Source organism: Nesoenas mayeri (genome assembly GCF_963082525.1).
Source record: "Nesoenas mayeri genome assembly, chromosome: 5".
Taxonomy (NCBI): Eukaryota; Metazoa; Chordata; class Aves; order Columbiformes; family Columbidae; genus Nesoenas; species Nesoenas mayeri.
This window is the reverse complement of record NC_137548.1, coordinates 4,942,034-4,959,526: the sequence shown is the minus strand read 5'-3', so window position 1 is coordinate 4,959,526 and position 17,493 is coordinate 4,942,034. Positions and strand designations below refer to the sequence as shown.

General features: G+C 47.6%; 1 protein-coding gene across 2 annotated transcripts in view; it reads right to left on the bottom strand.

Annotated features, from left to right (window-relative positions):
- Positions 1–231: 231 nt before the first annotated feature.
- FERMT2 (FERM domain containing kindlin 2) overlaps positions 232–17,493 on the bottom strand; it is a gene marked incomplete at both ends in the record, with an annotated part of 52,900 nt that continues 35,638 nt past the window's right edge. Inside the window, 12 exons of one of the 2 annotated variants that reach the window (XM_080344895.1) lie at positions 232–405; positions 1,895–2,036; positions 2,216–2,340; positions 2,774–2,794; positions 5,140–5,361; positions 5,868–5,974; positions 8,160–8,284; positions 10,976–11,025; positions 13,055–13,189; positions 15,797–15,904; positions 16,237–16,339; positions 16,489–16,714. In XM_080344895.1, the coding sequence (XP_080201021.1) occupies positions 232–405; positions 1,895–2,036; positions 2,216–2,340; positions 2,774–2,794; positions 5,140–5,361; positions 5,868–5,974; positions 8,160–8,284; positions 10,976–11,025; positions 13,055–13,189; positions 15,797–15,904; positions 16,237–16,339; positions 16,489–16,714 (1,538 nt within the window). The remainder of the gene's footprint in view (positions 406–1,894; positions 2,037–2,215; positions 2,341–2,773; positions 2,795–5,139; positions 5,362–5,867; positions 5,975–8,159; positions 8,285–10,975; positions 11,026–13,054; positions 13,190–15,796; positions 15,905–16,236; positions 16,340–16,488; positions 16,715–17,493) is intronic. The other variant, XM_080344896.1, reaches the window with a different exon arrangement.

Genomic DNA, 17,493 nt, shown 5'->3' with positions numbered 1-17,493 from the left:
GCTCATCAGATTTGGTATCTAAAGGCCGGCGGCCCGGTTATAGCAAATTAAGAGAAGTGCTCATTAGTGCACACAGATTAACTGGTCTGGTAATGCAAAAATTTCCATGATAAAAAAAAAAAGATACATTTCAAGCTTACTTTATTAAGCAGCATATTTCGAAGAACAGCTTTTTAAAGTTAAATATTAATATGGCCATGGGGTTTCTTCTCAGTGGACAGTAAGTGGGCCTCACACCCAACCACTGGTCAGTTTGTAGAACATCTCTTCGTCTAAACTCTCGTTCTGATCTTTCGCTCGCGTTGACAAGAAGATGTAGCCGCCGATGAACTCGTGAACCACTTTGCAATCCACCTCCGTGCAAATGAAGGACACCCGGACATCATCTGCAAACTCCACCGTCACCTGGAGGGCGAAACCACAGGGGTTAACCTCGCCGGCGCTTCCCAAAGGGGTTCCTGTCTACCTTTTGTTTTTCTTTTCTGATAAACCAGGTGCCTTTTCCACGGCTTAAACAAAAAATCAGTGATCATTTGGACTCAATGGTCCTTATGGATCGTAGAAGCATTTTGGTTGGAAGAGACCCTCAAGATGATTGAGTCCAACTGTTATCCCACCCCTGGCACTACCCCATGTCCCTGAGAACCTCATCTCTGCCCAACCCTCCAGGGATGGTGACTCCAGCACTGCCCTGGGCAGCCTGTTCCAATGCCCGACAGCCCTTTGGGGAAGAAATTGTTCCCAAGATCCAACCTCAACCTCGCCTGGAGCAACCTGAGGTCTTCCAACCCAAAATACTCTGTCATTCTATGATGCAATGATTATTGTTCCAATGTTTAGATACAGAAATTATTTTTTAAAATTATTATTTTAACTTAATGTTCTATTTTATCTATATTTATCTATCCATTTAAATTATCATTACACCTTTTGTTCTGTTGTGACTTGGAGATAATTCTGCACCTCTCGGCAGTGAACACGCGGCGACACTGTCTTTGCTTCAAGGGAAACAGACACCGGGCACAGAAATAACACAGGCTGAATTTCTTTCCAGTCTTCCCTGTGAGTGTATTCTGGTTTTGTAAGTTGAAGTCTGGCCATAGAAATGCTTTATGGGGGCTGGAGGGGGCTCCCTTTGGCGTGACTGAATAGTCTGTCCATTTATTGATGCCTGGTGTCTTTTTGTCCCCCCATCAGTGACAGCTCTGCAGGAGGGAGGGGGATTCCCAGCAGCGCATCTGAGCTGAATAAATGGGATACTGGGGCTTGCAACTGGGTTGAAACAAAGACTGAGGCAGAAGGCAAGCGGAGTATTTTCCAAAGGAGAACATCCCTGGTGTATCCCTGGCAATTTTCATCGACTGTTGTGCTGAAAAGAACCACAAGAAGTTTGTGCATCCAAACGGAACGGTTGGGTAAAAGCCCATCTCGGAGTCTAGAGAAGGGGCTTCTGTTGCTTTGAAAGTTGCATGAAATGTTGCGTGAAAGTCTGAGCTGTACTGCAAATAAAACTAATTTTAATATAGATAAGGCCCAGTACATTTATATTACTGGTTAGTATCAAGCCCGAGCATCAGTTCTGAAGGTGGATTTTATTTGGCTGAGAAAATCGTTAATGCATTAAGTGTGTAACTGGCTGCATTAAAGAAAGATTCAGGGCTTTTTTCTTCTTTTTAAGTGTCATACTCAACTCCCTCAGCAGTCAGGATGAGCTCTGCTAGATCTCCAAGGAGGATGGAAAAACTATATTACATTAATTACGCTAATGGGACACACTTTAGAAAACAGCGATGTGAAAACCCGACTTCGATTTAACTTAGAAAAAACCCAGAGCATCGCCCGTTTCGCACAACACGAGCGGGGGAAGCGGCCGAGGTGTCCAACCCCCTCTCACCATTTTAATCTCCCAGTTCACGTTCCACTGCTTCATGTTGCTGAAGCGCCAGGTTTTGACGGCGTCGCCCGTGCTGGCGTCCATGCGGATCAGCCGGTTGTAGGCGATGCCGATCAGCTCCTCCTTTTTGCCTCCCTGGAACCTGCAACACCGGGATTTATAAATACACAGCTACGCACCTTAAATCAGTTATCAGAGTTAACTCATAAAATTGGTTTTATAAGCTGATGCGATTAACGCTTTTAATTTCAGGTCTGGCGCAACTTCTGCAGCTGTGTATTTAACGTATTCTGCATATTTATTCCCGCCCAGCGGACCCACCTTGCGATGAAATGCGTGATGCCGAATTCCGGCAGCGACTGCCAGGCTTGAATAAATCGCATCTTCGCCTCGATTAGGCTCATCTGGGCCACGTTCTGATGGGCTTCCAGGATGCGCGCCGTGATCTGCGGGTGGCGAGACACACCGGCTTTAGACAACGGGGGGTTCGTTAGCGGCGCCGCGACCGTCACGCCAACGGGTTAACGACTCGGGACGACGCGGACGATCGATAATTTCTACCCCGAGTTGCTTTTGCTTCGCATCCCCAGACGTATAAAAAGCAAATATAGATCTGAGCTGTCTGGGGGCGAAGAGCCGCTCGGGTTCGTTTAGTTTAAGACGCGGGACGTGAGCAAACAGCCGGATAAATTTCTGGTGTAGGGTTTCTAGTTTCGCAGCATAAATCATCGGGGATCAGTATAAAAACCAAACAGGGCCCAAGTTTCTCAGGGTGGGGGTGGGTTTTGTTAGTTTTTTTCATTATTGCACTCCAAACCAAAGGGGTTCTAGACTATTTTATCTTAAATTTATCTTAGTTTTATTGTTGCTCTCACTTACCAAGTCTCTTACATAGCCTGGCTGTAGATGGCAAGGCGAAAAAATAAAAAAAAAAAGAAAAGGAGGCAGAAAGAAAAAAAGGCAATCAGAAATATGGCAATAAAGCAAAGAAAAAGTGTAAATTAACTGCAAACCAAAGTTCAAGCAAAAACAAAACCACATGCACAATTTCTTAGGCAGAAAAGCAGCTGAAGTGAACATAAGGAAGCAGAGATTTGCCCCTCGTGCTGGCCCTGGTATCGTGTAGAGATGGTTTTGGTCCTGCTGGTGGGTGAAGGGGAGGGTGAAGCTGCCGTCTCAGAGGAGAATTCATGTCCCCGCACTCCCCTGCACTAACTCAAGCCCCCTTACTGGCAAAGGAAGCTCAATAGGAAGCTCAGTAGCTCCTTTTATTTGAGACACACAGAGAGATGAAGGGGATGCTGCTCGGGGTAATAAGGAGTTGGAGGAGAACATCAGCCGGGCTTCCTGAGGACGCATCTGCCCCTGCCAGGGCTGGATGTGGCTCTGACATCGAACCCCGGCCAGGCACTGGAGAGCTGTGAATACGCTTATTTTGAGGTGGTTTTTTAAACTGCGTTTAAGATGTGTTGCTCACCAACCCAACGCTGCTGCAAGGGGTGGTGGAGACAAACAGCTGGGATCCAGCGCCTCTGTAACACCCTGTTGTGATAGCACAAGGGGTGATGGTTTTAAACTAAAGGAGGGAGATTCAGGCCGGACATGAGGAAGAAATTGTTGGCGCTGAGGGTGGTGAGAGCCTGGCCCAGGTTCGGCAGAGAGGTGGTGAATGAACCATCCCTGGAGACATCCCAGGCCAGGCTGGACGGGGCTCTGAGCAACCTGAGCTGGTGAAGATGTCCCTGCTCATGGCAGGGGGGGCACTGGGGGAGCTTCGAATGTCCCTTCCATCCCAAACCATCCTGTGATTCTATGATTCTATACATCCTCCGGTCAGGCCCACTGCCAATTCCCATTTCAGCACCATTTGTGGGCTGCGTGACCTCCTCCTCCTCCTCCTCCCCCAGTGCTGGGGCGCAGAGGGACCCTCTCGGCTGAATTCCTCGCATTCCCGCAGCCTCCATCCCTCTGTCCCCTCCAGCTGCGCCAGCACCGCCAGCAAACATCCTCCATTGCAGCAAGCTCTGCCTCTGGCCATAAAAGAAAACACTAAATCTTCTCTTTAGCTGATGTCCATAGGTGACCTGATGTCTATAGGGGACCCAATGTTTGCATCCAGCCCGGCTTGGAGAAGGGCAAGAGCTTGTGCCTGCCCCCACGGACCTATGGAGGTTATTTTTATAATAAAGATACCTGCACGGTAAGCAAGTTCTGCAAGCTAATATTTTTCCAAGTGCCTCCATTTTACTGAGTTCAAGCCTAGAAGGTATTATATATGTTAAAATGTTATATTTATGTAGCGTCTCCTCCATCCAAGTGGACATAAAGGCTCATTCAGAAGAATAATAAGGGCTATATAAAATATAACTCCACTGCCAGGAAATCATCGTGCTGTGCCAATAAAAAGTTCTATTTTTCCTGCTTCTCTGACTTGCAGCCTTCTTCTGGGTCTTGAAAAATTGTATATAGCCACAACCAGCCTGGAGCACACAGGCTGGAAGCTACAGTCGAAAGGCCAAGGAGCAATGCCTTACTTATTTTCGGCATATAATGTCTTTCAGAAAAACCATGCATTTCTTTCCAGCGCAGAACAGTTCAGCCCTGTCATGCACGGATCGAATGTAGCGTGGAGTTCAAGCGCAAGTCACAGCAACTCAAAAATGAAGCGACGTTTCAAGGACTGGCATTTGGAAGTAGTGGAAAAAAGCACAGAGAGAAATATGCAAACGGCATTACAGCCAAGTTGGGATAAAGCACTGCAAGCAACTGCAACTCCGCTGATCCTGAGGATTTTCTGCACGGGCTCTGTGCAAGGGAAGGGGTTTGAATCCCAGCACCAGGGATTAATTTTGTCTCATCTGAGTGGGGAGAGATGGGGGCAGCTGCCCCTGCTTTGCTGCACCGTCGCTTGGCAAAAACCATTCCCAAAACGTATTTAAAATAAATGGAAATAAATTTAAAATGTGTTTAAAGTAAATGGCAACAAAGCAAAGAAAAAGCGCCGAGGCTGTGTACTTTCACCGTCGTATAATATACAACATAATTAAGGTCGTGGGTGCCATCCCCAGGTGCTGGATCGAAACCACATATTTCAGTCGGCGTTTCGTTTTAGTAACCGCGTGCATCCGATTAAGTGACAACATCCAAACCACGGGGTGTTAAATACCGGTGACTGCCAAAACGGGTGCACGGCCAAGCCAGTCACACCAACACCAATGTCACCGAGAGAGCGGGCGAGCACGTACCTGCTTGTTCTTATACTTTTTCAGGTAGCGAGGAGAAACCAGACACTCGGGATTGATGTCGGTGTTGATCTGTTCCGGGATGAGCTGCGGGTCGGGGTTCAAATGCTGCATTTTCAGGAAGGAGAGGATGTTCTGCACTTCCATGCCGTAGGAGCTGTCGGCCATCGTCTTGCCCTTGGAGGCCAGGCGGCAGGCGGCCATCCAGCTGGCGTACTGCGTCTCCTGCCCCCCAAAAGAGACACCCAAGCCCATCAGAATGGTGGGGGTGCCACCTTTCTCCCAACAAATAAACCTTCAGGGAAATATTATTTTCCTTCGAGCCACAGGAGACTCAAGAACACACAAAGATGGGCAGAAACCCAGCCAATGTGTAGCCTATAACCATGGGACAAAGCCGTGGAAGAGCAGGAGCTGATTTGCATAGAAGCACTGAATCATTTGGGTTGGAAGAGACCCTGAAGATCATCGAGTCCAACCATTAATCCACTCTTGGCACTACCCCATGTCCCTGAGAACCTCATTTCTGTGTCTGTTCAACCCTCCAGGGATGGTGACTCCAGCACTGCCCTGGGCAGCCTGTTCCAGTGCCCAACAGCCCTTTATTTTCTACTCCAAATTCACACACATGCTCTGAGACCAGGCATATTTTTTTAATTAACACCAGCTACACGGTACATCCAAGTGTAAGGGAAGGGTAAAGAGATGGCTGGTCCAAGCAACCAACTTACGTTATCGCAGCGAAGCCAGATTTCGTTCATTCCCTCTGCCACTGGAATCAGAAGTTTGATGTTAAACTTCTGACCAGAGATGTTCACGTCAGGGGTAACTTCACATCCTGCAAAGAAGGAGCCGTTTTTTAACAGGGGTGTGAAGAAATATGCTTTAAAAATGGGAAAAGGGAGGAAGAAAAAAGGAGAAAGAAAAAATAAAGGAAGAGGGAAGGGAAGGGAAGGGAAGGGAAAGGGAAAGGGAAAGGGAAAGGGAAAGGGAAAGGGAAAGGGAAAGGGAAAGGGAAAGGGAAGGAAAGGGAAAGGAAAGGGAAGGAAAGGGAAGGGAAAGGGAAAGGGAAGGGAAAGGGAAAGGGAAAGGGAAAGGGAAAGGGAAAGGGAAAGGGAAGGAAAGGAAAGGAAAGGAAAGGAAAGGAGAAAAGAAAAGAAAAGAAAAGAAAAGAAAAGAAAAGAAAAGAAAAGAAAAGAAAAGAAAAAAAAAGAAAAGAAAAGAAAAGAAAAGAAAAGAAAGAGAAAAAGAAAAGAAAAGAAAAGAAAAGAAAAGAAAAGAAAAGAGAAAAAGAAAAGAAAAGAAAAGAAAAGAAAAGAAAGGAAAAGAAAAGAAAAGAAAAGAAAAGAAAAGAAAAAAGAAAAGAAAGAAAAGAAAAGAAAAGAAAAAAGAAAAGAAAAGAAAAGAAAAGAAAAGAAAAGAAAAGAAAAGAAAAGAAAAGAAAAGAAAAGAAAAGAAAAGAAGAGAAAAGAAGAGAAAGGAAAAGAATAAAGAAGGCAAAGCACTCCAACTAAAGGGTGTCCAACAGCATCTCAGTGCTGAAAGTTCTTGCACCTCATTTCCACACTGCATAGCAGGGAAAAAACCCATGTCAGGCGTTTCTTTTTCCGTGTGACAGGAAAACCGAGGGAAAAAGCAAGACCTGATCTGAAAGCAAAGCCAATGTGTGCCTGCAGGACGCATCTCATAGACCCTGCCTGGCCTCGCAAATGGGCCCGGTGATTGGCAAACACTCCATGGCCCTGAAATTTTCACGCAAGTGTAGGAAATGTGTCTGGATGGGCGCTGACCCTGAAACCTCTCTATAATACATTATTTCGGGCTGCTACAGTCAGTGCTGAGGTGTGAACATCCCGCTCTTGGTGTCTGGAGAGATCACAGAATGCCAGGGGTTGGAAGGGACCTGGAAAGCTCATCCAGTGCAATCCCCCCATGGAGCAGGAACACCCAGATGAGGTTACACAGGAAGGTGTCCAGGCGGGTTGGAATGTCTGCACAGAAGGAGACTCCACAACCCCCCTGGGCAGCCTGGGCCAGGCTCTGCCACCCTAAGTTTCTCCTCAGATTTAAGTGGAACCTCTTGTGTTCCAGTTTGTCCCCATCACCCCAGATCTACAAGCGGTTGTACAAACACTGGGAGTGATGAACCGAAGCAGCCAAGTCAGCCCGGGTGCCGCTTCAACGCCGCCTCCGAGATTCTTTAAAAGTGCCATCGCAGCAGATACGTCAAAAGCTCCCGAAAAGGTCCTGCGGGCCGGGCCTTGCTCCGACCGCAGCCTGAGGTCACTTGGCATCACATCTGCTCCTGTCTCCACGGGGAAAAAACATGAGCTTTGTGCAGTTTGGTGGCTGCCGGAGCAGGAATGTTTAACTCAACAAAAGAGAAGTCAGCAACCAGAGGAATTTAAAAACTCATGTGCAATGTTGGCAGGGAGAGCTTGAGCGGGGCTGCTCACAACCAGCACCGGGGAGAGGAGGAAACAATCATTAGTAAAGGCAGTGGAGAAAGAGAACGGTCTGTTTGCTCCAGCTCAGACTTATTCTCTATTCAGTTCTTTTGGATAGATACAGAAACAAGGAGAACGGCAAGTTGTCTGCCCATGGTTTTGGGGCACTGGCGGGGATTCTCCTTGGGGTCACACATATCGCTTAATTTCTAAAAGTCTAAGTATATGCCGTGACATCAAACCCTGTCACCCTCAGTCCTTTAAACACACAGGGTGTTTAAAACAGATGGAATCAATCTGAAATCACTATATCTCTGCAATCATGAATGAAACTCTACAAAGAGTCCATACAGCAGATGCAGGGAACATGAAGCATTTATATAAAGGTTGACAACTCATTAAACCATTTGTAAATTTTTGTGTAATTGTAACACGTTGCGTCCATCTTTTTGAAACATCTTGTATTTACCCAACCCCAGGATGGCATGCCAAGAAGATAAATCAATGGGAAAACAAGATACAAGAGGCACAGGTTATTACCGAATTAAAATGCGACAGTGCTTATGCTTCTCTCACCTCTCAGGTTCATCTGGTGTGCAGGGGTCCCATTGGATTCCTCTTTGCTTTTGTAGCAGGAGATGGAGGTATCTTTGAAGGTGCACCAATAGGGCTTGTAGCCTTTCAATGTCAGCTTCTTGGGCCTGCCGGACACGTGAAGAGATGTGACATTTGGTTTAAGTTCCTAAGCCAAGCTGCTGCACGGGGAAGCTCCTTTCACCCTTGAAAATGTGGTGTTAGAAGCTTGGGATATGCCCACCCGGGGATAATCCCTGCCTGGGAGCTCAGCCACTGCTCGCCAGCCCTTCGCTGCCATGTTGGGTCAAGAAATTGAGCTATAATTGAAAGTTTGGACTTTTCAGTCACAGGGAGCTCCCACTAATTGGGGGAGAGGCGGACGGAGCAGATAACTGTATTATAAAAATGGACATGTCCACAAACGGCTGGAAAATATTCCTCTTCACCTGCTCCATTAAACTGGAACGTCTTTGCTCGAGCTCTGAAAAGACACAGTACTCCTAAGACTTGTCAGTCAAGCACACGTATGAGTGCACTTGTTGTTTTCTTTTTAAATACTTCACATCAGAAAAGGTTCAGTTCCTTCCTATGGAAAACCTGGATTCTGCCCAACTGCAGAAGCAGCGATGGCCCCGCAAACCCACAGCAACGCAAAGCGTCATCCTGAGCCTGCTCATCCCACCACGAGCCCAAGATCTCCAAAAAGCTGCAAGACTCTGCTTTTTCTTAACCCCTTCTCATCTCTAAACCTTATCCAAAGGCTGTATCTGCAATGCATTTCTGACATCTCCATCCCAGAAATAGAATCACAGAATGGTTTGGGTTGGAAGAGACATTCCAAGCCCATCCAGCGCCACCCCTGCCATGAGCAGGGACATCTTCACCAGCTCAGGTTGCTCAGAGCCCCGTCCAGCCTGGCCTGGGATGTCTCCAGGGATGGTTCAGCCACCACCTCTCTGGCCAACCTGGGCCAGGCTCTCACCGCCTTCAAATAGCTGCTCAACCCTCATCTACACAGACTCACATTGCAGCTCCTCCCTGGTGAAGTGCAACAAGAGGCACACGTAGAGCTGGACCAGCTCCTAACATCACATCATTTACACTGGGATTCTGCCAGTCAAATACCGCCTGGCCCTCATTTTTAGGAGGCAAAAGGCAATTCTGTGCTTCCTCATGGCGACAGGACAGTCTCACATCCCAGCCTTAGGGCTCAGGGCTGCACCGGCTGAGGAACCGGCGGCTTATTGCTGCTCCATCTCCAGCCCCACCAACCGACGCTCCAGTTTGCAAGCAATTAGCTCCCCAATACGTGCCTAATTTTATTCAGAAAACAAGGACATGGAAGGAAAGAGCAAGTTTTTGTCTGTTTGTTCATCCACTCAGATGCAGGGCACAGGCTGCAGCGCTGAAACTTTGCCCAAGTTAAGACAGGCTGCAAGCCCAGATGGATGCAGACAAAATATTCATTCGCTTTCAGAGAGGGAGAAAGAGTTTCTCAGAACAGAAGTGGCAGCTTCTGGCTCCGGAACGAAATAATTAATAAAATCACGGCTTGTTCCAGACCCATTTCGCTGCCTACAGCTTTTCTCCTCTATTGTATAGCTGTGCTGTGACATCTCATCATTATTTCCAGTTTCCAGAACTTTTACCATAACCCTTGCCGCAGCAAGCAATAAATTGCAAAAGACGGCCGTGGCTGCCAAAATGTTACTTAAAGTCCAGACACCGCTGTTCCCGGTTTCCACGTAACACCGGCCAAGCCAAAGCAAAATTAAAAACCCAAAACAACTAAATCCCGAGCGAGCTGGAAGAGGAGCCCGGTCAGCATAACCTGCTCCTTTTGGCAAGGACGAGGCAGAGACACCGCGATCCTGGTGGTTTATAATTCATCAAGCCTCTTGCAAAGCTGGAGAAGTATATGAGCAAGGTTTCTAGGTTTCGCTCCTAATTTTAGGATGGCTTGATTATCCAATGGGTATTAATTGTGTTACAGAAATAACCTGGCATGTGCTGCTGGCTACGGGATGCAGCAAATTCTCCCGGGGTGGTGACAGTGGGAAACACACTGTGTTTTATATTTAAGTCCTGATCGACTTCAGTATCAAATATTTCGAATAGTGTGAAATACTTAGTGACTGTGCTACGGGGTAAAGCAGTAAAATCACAGAATCACAGAATGTCAGGGGTTGGAAGGGACCTGGAAAGCTCATCCAGTGCAATCCCCCCTGCTAGAGCAGGAACACCCAGATGAGGTTACACAGGAAGGTGTCCAGGTGGGTTTGAATGTCTGCACAGAAGGAGACTCCACAACCTCCCTGGGCAGCCTGGGCCAGGCTCTGGCACCCTCACTGAGAAGAAGTTTCTTCTCAAATTTAAGTGGAACCTCTTGTGTTCCAGTTTGTCCCCATTACCCTTTGTCCTATCATTGGTTGTCACCAAGAAGAGCCTGGCTCCATCCTCCTGACACTCCCCCTTTCCATACTGATCCCCATGAATGAGTCACCCCTCAGTGTCCTCTTGTCCAGCTCCAGAGCCCCAGCTCCCTCAGCCTTTCCTCACACGGGAGATGCTCCACTCCCTTCAGCATCTTTGTTGCCCTAACGTTATAATAGCAAGAGAGGGCGGATGCTCTGAGCTGTGGTATTACACAGCGACTGCTCCACGGCTTTTCACACGAGATAACGTAGCGGTGCACAGCAAGATCTTAAAGCCAGATTAATAAAAAAAAAAAACCCAATAGGATATTAGGTGGTAGGACCATTAATTATTCATAGACATTACCAGTTTCACAAGCACCTCTTCCCATCAGCACTTACTTGAAGACTTTAATGTAGTCGGCGAGCTCTGGGATGGAAGTGATGTCACCCTGAAAATAAAATAAAGATCATTGCATTTGGGTGAATGAATCAAGTGGAGGTAGGACGGTGGGTGCGGGAGGGGAGGGAAGCTGCACCGAGGAGGAAGCCGACATCAGCTTCATCAGCCAACACTGGGGCTCAGGGGTCAGGAAAACGCTCCTGAGAAAGCTCCATCCACTTCACGGGAGAAGCGAACAGAGGAAAATCCATCGCGCAGAAGTGCTGTTTGGAAACCAGAGACAAGGTTTTATTTTTCTTTGAGGAATTCCTGCTGCGGCTGGAGCCAATTCCCACCCGCGAGGTCACTGGCGGTCACACCGGCTCCTGCTTGCACGGGCATTTTTCTCCTCCCTTCGTTATTCCCAAATAAAAAGGAAAAAGATGCTGCTCTGCACCTCCACGGAGCACTAGGGAAGGGATTTCTGACTCTCTAGAAAGGCTTTTTCCCCCCAGCTTTTTTAATATTGAGTTTATCTTCACATTTTGCATGAGCAAAATACACAGGGCGGCACTTGCATTTCCCACGAGCTCCAGCTAAAGAGTTTTCCAAAGACAGCGAAAGCAAAAGCTGCTCCAACAGCTTCCAGCAGCAAGCCAGTTTACTTCCCGCCTGCAATGAGCAACAACGCTGTTTATAGATACCAGGGGGAAAAAATGCAGAACCTAAACAAACAATCCAGTAATTGCCCATTATCCGTATTCAATTACTCGAATGCATCTGGAAATGGCTACTGCTCGCAACCCTGACGGAAAGGGACGGAGGTTTTCTGATGAATCATTGTCGTCTTCACTTCCATCTGTTGGGGACTGTTCCTTCGTAACGTGCTTTAAATTATAAAATTATATAATTACAAAATATCTCTTAGCAATGGAAATTTGTCATTATCACTGAAGCAGCGCTGCTCTCCCTGCAGCAAGCGGTTAATACTGTAAACCTCTGTAGTTACTAATGCCAGTAAAGCAGGATAAGTATGGATGTTAACTTCAAAAAGACCGTTCATAAACACTTAAAAAAATGATACGAAGTGTAAGACTGGAAAATTTCAGGGATTTTAGGGTTTGAAAGAACTTAAAATGAAACTCAGGGATGGTATAAATGTGCAAAATGCCTGGAAAAGCTGAGCTGTGCCAAGTTGGACCAGACTCACTCCTTTTTCGGCAGTTTTTGGGCTTTACATTTTTAAAGGTGGAAAAGCAGCGTTAAAACAGCGTATCAGGGAAAAAAATACGAAATCCTCTGAAATACAGTCATGGCTCACTCCAGGCTAAAATCCAGTCTAATAAAATAGAGTTTCATAAGCGTAAGTTATTTCTGAAAATTGCGGCAGCTGTTTTAGGTACTGTCAACCTTTGCCATGAATTAGAAACGGTGGAAGAGAAACCTCAGCGTGAAGAATTCAGTATGTTGGAAGGGAACAGAAACTCAATTAATTTTAATTTATTGTTCCATGATTTGACCAAGAAGGTGGCTTGGTGCAGAGGGGGGTGGGTCAGTAAGATCTTGGCTCCTTTGGGACTTCTCCAACACCATTTGTTCTTATGGAACCAGCAGGAAAAAGGCAACATTGCGCTTGAGTTCGGTGGGAATGCAGAGCTGGGCATGAGCACTGAGCTCTCTTTGCTAAATTAACTGCAAACACCCCAAAAAGTAGAAGGTGGTTTATAGCCTAAATGAAGCCTTTGGTTCAATACATGCAGGTGCTCAAAATGGTTTTTGTGGGCTCAGAGCAGAGCTCGGTGCTGGCCCCGTGTCGGACACTGCCCAAGGTCCCATCCTACCAGAATCACTCCTTGATATTTAAATAAAAATACCTTTTTTAAGAAAATATTACTGGGGTCTATGTTTTGTGTTGTTTCACTGGGCTGTGGGCAACTTTCTGATGCTGTAAGAGCAGAAAGAGAGAAAAAGGGAGAGGAAGGAAATAAAAAAGGTTGGATGTCTGGAAAAATTCCCACCTTAGGATCATTATTCCTGACTCCTGCGAGGCGAGGAGGGGACACAAATCAGCCTGCCACCCTGTGCCTGCAGCCCCTTACCAGGATTGTCGCTGTTTTGCCACCTTCCAGAGTAATTTCCAGATCCGAGAGCGCAGCGTCCACCTCATCCACGTCCTTGTCGCTGTTGTTCAGGTGGTTTTCCGAGGACATGATGGACAGCTTGTTGATGTGGTACTGAAAGGCAAGGCACAGCATCTCAGCAGGACGCTCCCGCCACAAGCTCAGCTGGGCCCAGCTGAACCCACCAAGTGCTGAGACCTGAGGACACTCGAGTCACAGAATCTCAGAATGTCAGGGACTGTAAGGGACCTCGAAAGATCATCTGTTCCAATCCCCCTGCCGGAGCAGGAACACCCAGATGAGGTTACACAGGAAGGTGTCCAGGCGGGTTGGAATGTCTGCACAGAAGGAGACTCCACAACCCCCCTGGGCAGCCTGTTCCAGGCTCTGACACCCTCACTGAGAAGAAGTTTCTTCTCATATTTAAGTGGAACCTCTTGTGTTCCAGTTTGTACCCATTGCCCCTTGTCCTATCATTGGTTGTCACCGAGAAGAGCCTGGCTCCATCCTCCTGACACTCACCCTTTACATATTTATAACCATTAATGAGGTCACCCCTCAGTGTCCTCTTGTCCAGCTCCAGAGCCCCAGCTCCCTCAGCCTTTCCTCACACGGGAGATGCTCCACTCCCTGCAGCATCTTGGTGGCTGCGCTGGACTCTCTCCAGCAGTTCCCTGTCCTGCTGGAACTGAGGGGCCACAACTGGAGTCAGGAATGGCCAGCTCGGCTGTTTCCAGTCCAAAGATCTGGTGGTACGATCCCTGAAGGTCCAATACCTGAAGGACCTCTCTGGAACCCGCAGGGCAGAGCTACGCTTCTCACAGCATCATAGACTGGTTGAGGTCGAAAGGGACCTCTGGAGATCATGTGGTCCTACCCACCACTCAAGCAGGGCCACCTACAGATGTTGAGGACAGACTTTTAGAAGGGTGTGCCACGATAGGACAAGGGGTGATGGTTTTAAACTAAAGGAGGGAGATCCAGGCCAGACATGAGGAAGAAATTGTTGCCCTGAGGGTGGTGAGAGCCTGGCCCAGGTTGGCCAGAGAGGTGGTGGGTGAACCATCCCTGGAGACATCCCAGGCCAGGCTGGACGGGGCTCTGAGCAACCTGAGCTGGTGAAGATGTCCCTGCTCATGGCAGGGGGGCACTGGGGGAGCTTTGAAGGTCCCTTCCCACCCGAACTGTTCTGTGATTCTATGATTGCCTGGGACCATGTCCAGATGGCTTTTAAGTATCTCCAAGGATGGAGACTCCATAACCTCTCTGAGCAACCTGTGCCAGCGCTTGGTCACCCTCACAGTAAAAAAGCGTTTCCTGATGTTCAGAGGGAACCTCCCGTGTTTCAGTTTGTGCCAATGGCCTCTGCTCCTCTCATTGGGCACCACTGAGAAGAGCTGGGCTCCATCTCCTTCACAGCCTCCCAGCAGGTATTTATTTACATTAGTAAGAATCCCCTGAGCCTTCTCTTTTCCAGGCTGAACAGTCCCAGCTCCCTCAGCCTCTCCTCGAAGGAGAGAGGCTCCAGGACCTTCATCATCCTCACGGCCCTTCACTGGGCTCTCTCCACTATGGTCCATGTCTCTCTTGCACTGAGGAGCCCAGAACTGGACCCAGTACTCCAGGTATGGCCTCACCAGTGAAAAATTCATGGGAAGGATCCCCTCTCGACTTGTTTTGCCCAATGCAGCCCAGGACATCAGTCACCCTCTTTGCCCCAAGGGCACGTTGTTGGCTGATGTTCAACTTGGTGTCCTTTTCTGCCAAGCTGCTTCCCAGCAGGGTGGCCCACAGAATATACTGGTGCATGGGGTTGTTCCTCACAGGGACAGGACTTTGCACTCGCCCTCGTTGAACTTCATGAGGTGCATGTTGGCCCCTCGTTGAACTTCATGAGGTTCATGTTGGCCCACGTCTCCAGCCTGTTGAGGTCCCTCTGGATGGCAGCACAACCTTCTGGTGTATCAGCCACTCCTCCCACTTCAGGAGGATGCACTACATCTGTTTTTACCCCAGAAAACCAAATCATCCATAAAATCTCACAGAAAGGACCATGCCAAATTCATACTGGACTTCTCGGAGAGGTCAACTGAATCTTTATATTTCTGTTCTCACTCTTTTTTTCCTAAGAGGGGCCGTAGCAGCAGACGGCCCTGCTCTTGATGGGGATATTTCCGCATCCTACAACGCTGAGGCAGGCCAGACCACATGTAGTAAACAGCCTGCCATCCATCTTACAGAAGTCAATAGCAGGTGTAGTATTTATGCCAAATCATGCCGAGTATTTCATAAAACAGATAAATAAATAGTTCTGGGAAACCCGCAGATTATCACCAGCTGTTTGGGGGGGCAGCGTGCCAGAAATGCACAGTTCAGTAACCTCGAGTACTTGCTGGGGTTTTTTAAGAAGGGCAAAACTAAAAGTTAAGATAGACATAAACATATTTAGTAAAAGAAAGCCAAATTCCTTTTCATAAGAATCAATCAGCAGCAAATATTTAAGTTACCTAATAAGCTCAAGTGAGGATTAGGAGATGAGAAACAATACGACTTCTACCAGCACGAGAAGTCCAAGCTCCCACTGAAGACAAGGAGAGGCTAAAAATACCAATTACTGTAGACCTCACTGATCGTGTCAATCAGCATTTGCCAACAGAGAAGTCTGCAAAGCTACAAAATCAAGTTTAACGACAAATTTAAGTGTCTTGAGCTGTCTCCTACCTGCAGCGCCGCAAACATCATCATTTCTTCCTCCGTGCACTCGATCTCCTCCAGCAGAATCGCCCATTTCGACTGCTCATACAGCTGGTTGATCCGGATCGCGTCATACTACGGCACAGAGCAAGAACAACGACCGGTTGTAAAATGTACATGCAGAGTCCAAGACAAACCATCTCATCTTTGATTTCAATGCGATGCTTCAATCCAAGACTGTAAAGCCTCTGCCAGAGCGGCTCTAAGCAACCCTGAGAGCATCCCTATCAACACCTAAGCATTAGCAAACTGCTACGTGGGAGCACGCAGAGCCAGGTTTGATGCCTGCAAAATCAATTTCCAAAGCCGTGGAGGATTTATCAATACAAAAGCACATTAGAAACAGAGGCAGCTTTTTGCTCAAAGCCTTTGCCTGCAGGATGCGAGTAAAATAAATAGCTCTGTACCTTTGGATTCAGGTCAAAAAAGCTGTAGTACTTGAACCGGAGCAGCAAAGCTTCGTTTTCTTTCACCTCTTGCTCCATAAGAGATCGGGACGAATCCAGCCATCTGTAAATTGTCAACACGGGATAACACACACAAAAAGGTCTGGTGAAGTTGCGATGATGCTTTCAAGAATGCAATTTAAAACCGCATATTGGGAAAAAACAAAAAAGAAAAGAAGAAGCAAAAAGCAGAAAGCCAAATCCTTAACTCACCCTTGGTTGATTTTGGCTTTATCGAGCAGCGCCTGTGGCTTGTACATTTTCGCTAAGGACTCCGGGGAGGTGATGGGCTGGCTGACGGCCAGGATGCCTGGGTTCCCCTCCGACAAGGCGCTGTCACCGAACCAGGCCGAGGTGGGTGACAAGGGACTGCCGTCGTGAGCATCATAGGTCGGTGTCATCGTTTTGCTATAGAGTCCTGGGCTTGAATATATGTTTCCTACCGGTAAATGGAATAAAAAGACACGAATTAGCTCACGGCCAAGCCCTCCCTCTCCCAACCAAGCCAACTCAGACATGAACCCGAAGCCAGCGGATGAAAAACCTTCCCTTTTTTTTTGTCCCGCAATTGGAAAACACTGTGTTGCTTGTTTTCCCATGAAAAGCTGTCCCTCTCTCTCAGCTCTTTCTCCGAGAGCAGAACTGATGGAAAACTCATCATTCCAGCCCAAATCCATGGGAAAAGGCGCAGGTCTCCCACGCCGGGAAACTCCTGCGCCCGGGGTTTCTGCGTCACCTGGGACACGAACGGCCCCCGACTTACCGGTATTACCTGTCGCTTAAAGATTTTTGGAAGTCAAAAGTTTTAGAGGAGCAGGAAAATAAACTAAAGGTGCAGTCAAAGAGACCAGGGTCAGAGCACAAAAGTCCTACTGAGGTGGAGCTCACCTTTGACGGGGCCGATGTAAAGAATATCGGTGCCTATAGAGAGGGAAAAGAAAGGAGGGAAGTGAGAAGGCGAGAGAAAGTCATTGGGAGAGTGGGAAAGGACAGAAGCCAAAAATGGGCATTTTCGGATGAGGGCTGAATAGCACAGGTGAGGTTTAACCACCCAAACGGGGTGGTTTGCAGCAGCGCCGGTGGACTCAGCAGGCAAAGCAACCGAAGTGACTCCATGGTTATTTTATTCACGTTACGAGGAACAGCCAGACATGGAAACACGGCATTTCATGGACGGAAAAGCTTGCTGAGATGGCCAAACAAATTCGGTATTAATAT